Source organism: Stegastes partitus, unplaced genomic scaffold (genome assembly GCF_000690725.1).
Source record: "Stegastes partitus isolate 25-593 unplaced genomic scaffold, Stegastes_partitus-1.0.2 Scaffold1444, whole genome shotgun sequence".
NCBI classification, from domain to species: Eukaryota; Metazoa; Chordata; class Actinopteri; family Pomacentridae; genus Stegastes; species Stegastes partitus.
The window spans coordinates 87,353-94,221 of record NW_007579175.1 but is presented as its reverse complement, the minus strand read 5'-3'; the positions used below and the strand labels follow the sequence as shown (position 1 = coordinate 94,221).

The 6,869-nt window shown below is 44.8% G+C and overlaps 1 protein-coding gene across 2 annotated transcripts in view; it reads left to right on the top strand.

The window, feature by feature from the left end:
• zbtb18 (zinc finger and BTB domain containing 18) overlaps positions 1-6,637 on the top strand; it is a 10,197-nt gene extending 3,560 nt beyond the window's left edge. For both annotated transcript variants that reach the window (XM_008299669.1, XM_008299668.1), the window contains exon 2: positions 1,614-6,637. In XM_008299669.1, the coding sequence (XP_008297891.1) occupies positions 1,631-3,328 (1,698 nt within the window). In that variant the 5' untranslated portion in view covers positions 1,614-1,630 and the 3' untranslated portion in view covers positions 3,329-6,637. The remainder of the gene's footprint in view (positions 1-1,613) is intronic.
• The last annotated feature ends 232 nt before the right edge of the window (positions 6,638-6,869 follow it).

Genomic DNA, 6,869 nt, shown 5'->3' with positions numbered 1-6,869 from the left:
CTTGTCCCCGTAAGTCCCCTCATTAAAAGCAGTCTGAACGAGCCGGAGGGCGAGCACACACACACATACACAACACGCAGACGCACACGCTCAGCCTCACACACACTGACATTCTTGGTTTAGCTTCATTCAAATGAGGTGATTTAACTGCTTTGGTTAACACAGTGCAGAGCGGGACCAATGTATTTTCTCAGGCAGGACAAATCGACTTGGTTAACAGGTGGGACTTTTTACAGATTTCATTCTCCTTATTGTCGTCTGTCATCCAAGGTTTTTTTTTTTTCGCTTAATTCGTTTATTTTATCAGCTCTGATAAATTCTCCTGATTCTTTTCAGAGGACACCTGCAGAGCACTGCTGCAAATTTTCTCCCTTTTTTTTTTTTTTTTCCTCGCCTAATCTCACACCTAAAGCCGGTGCTCGCAGGTTAAACAAGGGACAAGCTGTTTTGTTTTTGACAGTGCTATTTCAATTGGCCAGTTTTCCTGCTCGACTTAGCCTGTGGAGGTGGTTGGTAGGTAGGCTGGTACTAAGTGTGTGTGTGTGTTGTGTACGCGAGGACAGTGTGTGCAGCTGAAAGCCGGTTACCTAAAAGGGCTGTGCCAGGCCAGGCCAAAGTGGGTTAATAAAAATAACCAGCGTAGGAGCAGCGACAATCCAGGAGTGCAGGCAGAGGAGTTAGAGAGATTCAGAGAGAGAACGGAGAGACAGAGTGGAAGAATCTGTCGCTGGTGGTTTACCTGAGATTAAGTGTTTCTCTCGGTTAAAACTGAATCTGTGATTACTCAGAAATTGCACTTTTTAATTGTAATTATGATCTATTTTGTTCCCTATTTTCTTCTTAGCTATTTTAAATAAAATAATTAGAGAAGAAAACAAATAATTAACAATGTTGCACGAAGGAATGTACGCGTGACTTACAGGAAATGTTTCTGTTGATGTCGTGATTAAGAGTAAAAATCGTATCTGTGCACCGGTGATGAGCTGCTGCATGAAAATAGGAACTGATTTTTATATGTCTGGTGTCAATGCTGCATATTTTGTTGTGTTTTTTTGTCTCCTTTCAGCTACCTTTACATGTTTGAAAATGTTCTTTATTTTACGTCTCGCTCGCCTTGTTTTCACTGACCCACCTTCTCTTGGATGTTTCTTTCACTTGCTCGTATTCTCTGGTTTGTTTTCAGCGTTTCGTACCAAATGTGTTTTTCTCTTCTCGCTCATGTTTCTCAGTTTTTTTATTGGCCTCGTTTTATATAAATTTGTTTGTAGAAATTGTCCTGTTAACACAAAAGGCTAACTGATGATAAAAAAGAAACCTATTTGGTGTCTACACTTAGCTTGAATTTTACCTTTTCTTTCATTTTTTTAGATTCTCTCTGTTTTTGTTGTCTCTCATTTTATATTGTCTTTTGTTGTTTTTTTCCTTGTCGTCTATATTTTAGTTCATGTTTTACTTCTTTATTTGTTCTCAATGAAGCATTTTTAACACTGAATTAGAATCATGCACATCTTCTTTTAACCCATTATAGGTGTAAATGTAAATATCATGGACACTGAGGCCGATATCTAACGTACTGAACTTTAACTTGTTTTTGTGTCTGTGTTTGGCTGCAGGTTATGAGGACGGCAGGATGGAGTTCCCAGACCACAGCAGACATTTACTCCAGTGTCTGAGCGAGCAGCGGCACCAGGGCTTCCTGTGTGACTCCACGGTGCTGGTGGGCGATGCCCAGTTCCGTGCCCACCGTGCTGTGTTGGCCTCCTGCAGCATGTACTTTCACCTTTTCTACAAGGACCAGCTGGACAAGAGAGATGTGGTGCACCTCAACAGCGACATTGTCACAGCCCCGGCCTTTTCCCTGCTCCTGGAGTTCATGTACGAGGGCAAGCTGCAGTTCCAGGACCTTCCCGTAGAGGATGTGCTGGCAGCGGCCAGCTACTTGCACATGTATGACATTGTCAAGGTGTGTAAGAAGCGTTTGAAGCAGAAGGCCACAGCAGAGGCAGACAGCACGCGCAGAGAGGATGATGGTGGGTCCAGCTGCTCTGACAAGGCCGACAGCCTATCAGATGGTTCTACAGATCGACCTGCTACAGCCGACCTGCTGCACAGCGATGAAGAGGAGGAGGGGAAGGCCGAGGGAGGACCTCTGTGGCTGAGGCTGCCGTCTGCAGACAGACCAGGGACGCCGGCCATGGCTACAACCAGCCCAAGGCACGGCGAGGTGGAGACGCAAGGTGGGGAAGGCCTGACGGAGGGAGGGAAGCTGCTCTCCCCGGCCGGCAGCCCCACCAGCTCCACTGGATCTCTCTCCCAGAGGTCCCACCGCTCCGTGAGCTCTCGTGGAGGCCACAGGGGCAGGAGGGTGTCGAATGATGCGGCTGACTGCGTCCTGGACCTGTCAGTCAAGCCGATCGCTGGTAGCAACCACAGTAACCACCACCAGTCCTATTTCAGTGGCGCAGCTACGCCAGACAGCCTCCAAAGCCCATTGGCTGTGAGGGTGAAGGTGGAGAGGGGCGTGGCTTCAGATGAGGAAGAGGAACTGGGAGGTGGGGACTACGACATGGAGCACAGCGGCCTCACCAAGGCCACAGTTCCCAGCACCAACGGGGGCCTGACCCACCACGGGGTCGGAGGGCCTCTGTCGGCCCAGCGGAGGCTCGGCCTGGAGGCGCACCTGTCCGCGCTGCGAGAGGCCTCTCTGGCCTCAGAGCTGGAGCGGGAGGAGAAGCCTCCAGCCTCAGCAGACGATGAGGACATACTGGGCAGTGAAAATGAGCGCGCCCAGGCCGAGGCGGCCAGCATGGATAGCTCGCTGCTGCCTTACGTCTCCAACATGCTGTCAGCTCAACACACCCAGATCTTCATGTGCCCGCTGTGTAACAAGGTTTTCCCTTCCCCTCACATCCTCCAGCTTCACCTCAGCTCCCACTTCAGGGAGCAGGAGGGCATCCGCTCCAAGCCCGCCGGAGACGTCAACGTGCCCACCTGCACCATCTGCAGCAAGACCTTCTCCTGCATGTACACGCTGAAGCGCCATGAGCGGACACACTCCGGTGAAAAACCCTACACCTGCACCACCTGCGGCAAGAGCTTCCAGTACTCACACAACCTCAGCCGCCACGCAGTGGTGCACACGCGTGAGAAGCCGCATGCTTGCAAGTGGTGCGAGCGGCGCTTCACGCAATCCGGGGACCTCTACCGACACATCCGCAAGTTCCATTGCGAACTGGTCAACTCGCTGTCAGTGAAGAGTGAACCGCTGGCACTGCCCAATGTCAGGGATTGGGCAATCGAGGACAGCTCCCAGGAACTGTGGAAGTAGAAACTGACTGCTGGGTTTGATAAAGGGAAAGAGACGGAGAGTGAAAGAAGGGCAGAGAGGCATGGTGAGGTGACAGGGAGGTGGCAGAGTTTGATAGTCGGGGTTTAAGTGAGTCATGTTCTTGTTTGTTGCAACATCTCATTCAATTGCACTTTAATAGCACATGAAAATGTTACTACTGAGTTTTTTTGTTGTTGCTATTTGGGGTAATTTTGTTTTATTCTATTTTATTCTGAACTCTTATTTTTATTTGGCGTAAGTTCTCTTCTGTCGGTGGTTTTATTTGCGTCTAAGGACATGGGTCCCAGTGTGAGGATGTCTCGCCTTTTTGAAGAGTTTTCACTCTGTTTGTGTTTCATCCCAGACACAACACTCCGGCGCTGGCCAGCGTATCGGTCCCATTTCCACAGACAAAAAAACACCACTGCAGGAGTTCAGGTCGAACACACTGAAGTGAAAAAGCATTACAATACACTAAACGGGTACTGTGATCACCGCAAGTCGACGCCACCGCACACACAGTTTGAAGAAGTGTGTGTGTGCGTGTGTGTGCGTGTGTGATACTGCACTACTCTGGCAAAAATTTCACCTAACGTGCGTGAGTGTGTATGAGTGTGTTGTGTGTGTATTAATTTTATTTTCTACTGGCATGGAGGTGTCGTTGGCGAAGCGCTCCCCGCTTCTCTTGTTAAGCTCTTTGGTGTTGTGTGTTCAGGGGAAAGCTGACTGACTGACAGACAGACTAACTGATGGCACTCATGCAATGCACAGCCTCCTTTTTTCACTTCCAATCAATTTGAAGTATTTTCTAAAAATGAAAAGACCTTTACAAATAATAATAATTATTATTGTTATTGATAGAATTTTTTCTTAAATCTAGCTGGCAGTCTTTAAAACATCTCTTGTTGAAAAGGTATTTAATTTAAGGTTGTTGTATATTGTTCTGCTATAGTTTTAAAACTTTAATCCTTTACAATTTTTTTAACTTAATGATTATTATTATTATTATTTTGTTACTTTTTTTGTAATGGGACCTGCTGTTGTTGCATGACGTCCAAACTTGTATATTTTAAAATAAAAATGTGAATTTGCTGTATTACTGTACACATTGTAATTGATCAAATATTTGACAACGGGCTTTCCTTTTTCTTTTCTTTGTGAATACTACTCCAGGGTGCGGTCTGTTGAAAAACTGAATATTATTCTCACGACTATGGAAAAAAATGCATGAAAATTTGATTTTGTCTTAAACCTTTAAGTTGTGGTTTTTGCATCAGGGGGGGAATGTTTGAACAGTACACTTTTGACAGTGAAAAGTTGGATTTTTTTTTTTTTTCTACTCGTCGTAGGTCTGTCGCTGGGCTCCTAGAAGAATGTTACCGAATGTGTTTCCGTCGGACGTTGAAGCGATATGATGAAGCATTTTAAGCCTGTGTTTATATGCACTGATCTCTCTGCTGCGCGTGTGTGTGTTTGTGTGTATGTGTGTGTGTGTTTATGAGCGTGTGACTTGGTTCGTACCAGTCAGTTAAACCTACTGAAGATCTACGTCCACCCAGCACTTCCTCCTCCTCCTCCTGCTCCTCCTCAGGCGTTTTAATGTCTCCAACTGCTACGTGTTTGCTTTCCCATCTCTCGTGTGTCCGTCCTCTCCGGTTCTAAACGTGGTCAAGCCATTTCTTTTTATTATATCCGCAGATTTGGGCTCGTGTTTCAGGTCTGTCGAGTGCAGTTTTTGTGGCTTGGCTAGAAGTGCGAAGGATACAGGGAGGAGAAGAAGAAGAAGAAGAGCAGGAGAGAGGCTGAACCTGAGCTCTCCTGCTGAAAGTTGAAGGGTCAGATATCTTTGTCACACTGTTGCTTCACGTCGAGCCGAGCCGAGCCGAGCTGAGCGGGGCCAATAACTCGACCAGCTCATTTCACATTAGATGCAGTGAATGTCACAAGATGTCTCTGTTTTCCTCTTAATCCTTACTTTGAGACAGATGGGAGAGAATTGGCATGCCTGAATGCACCTTTTTAAGCTAAAAGACAAGAAATCAGATTTTTGCTGAAAAGATGCCTTTATTGAGAAAAAAAAACAACAACATTTCTGATGCTATGGAAGTATTTGATACTGTAGAGCATTGAGAAAGGGGTTGAAAATCAAGTGTAAATTCATGGAATTTATTGAATTTATCAGAAAAAAAATGATGTCTTATTATATTTTGATCATGTGATTGGAAAACTCTTTTTTTTTTTTCTTTTTGTATGTGAATGTTGTGTTCGGGTTGGGGCTACATCAGTTTATTTAGTCTTTTTTTAACTTCTGTATCTCACATTTTTAAAATAATAAGTCAAGCGTTTATACAATCCGAAAAACATTTGACGGAGATACCGACGTCCCCCCCTCCTCCTCCATCGCTCAGATGTGTGTCTGTGTTTGCGTGCATGCCCCCGCTGATGTGCATGTGGTGGGTGGGGTGCTTGTATGTGCCGCCATGTCATCTGGTGGCACCTACAGGCTCTGCCAATGCAACAGTGTGGGTGACATTGCGGCAGTTTGCACCACATCGTCTCGTTTTTTTTTTTTTTTTGTCTCGAAATGTTATTTCTTCACTGGCAGCGTCTCTGCATATGGGCTCCCTCCATCCTGCTGTTGTTTTCATCATTTACTGCTGTTTTCTCGTTCCGTTCTGTTCCTCTGGTTGTACTTGACCGCCTTAAACTGCTGTAGTCCGGGCTGTTTTTTTTTTTTATTTTAAATTTAATTTAATTTTTTAAAAAGTGTGAGTGTGGGGTGGAGTTGCGGGAGTGATGTCAACCGCTCTGTGAAGTAAACACCCTGACAAGACTTCTCCATCTTTTTTTGCTGTGCTTACTTGAAAACAAAAGGGGGGAGATTTTTTTAAAGCAAGGTATAAAAATACAAAAAATACAAAAAAAAAAAAAATTCAAATGTCATAGACAGTTTATGAAAAGACAGATGAGGGGTTGGAGGGTGGGGGTGGGGGGGCGTGAAATAATGACTGAAAAAGGACAATCACTGTCTGGGGGAGAAAAAAAAAAACAAGCAGATTTTGATTGAGATATATTTGCTCCCTTTTGAGATTACAAATTTTCTTTGCTTTTTCTTTTATGTTCCTTTTTCGGATTTAGTCATTTTAGCTTTGACAATCATAGTTGGGTTGATTTGTTTTTTTTTTGTTTTTTTTTCTCAAGGGGAGTAAATTCTAATTGTGTTTAGTTTTGTAATTTTTTGGCGTGCTGTTGTTGACATTTTTAAATTGTGTGCAAACTGCAATAAATTATAAGAATCTTGAAATTCAACCTTACGTGTGAAGTTTTTCTTCAGTTCCGTGTGATTTTTGCTTACAGTAAATTCACCAACTGCCATTAAAATAGTTAGAAGTGAACATCTTTTTAAGCACATCTCTGCGTAGTGACTCAGAGTTACAGGTTGCAGAAGGGCCAGTGCGGGAGGTCTTGGCATCCCGTCCCTCAGTGACTTGTAATGTGGGTGGAAGTTACGTATGTGCATCTGTGTGTACATGCTTGTGTG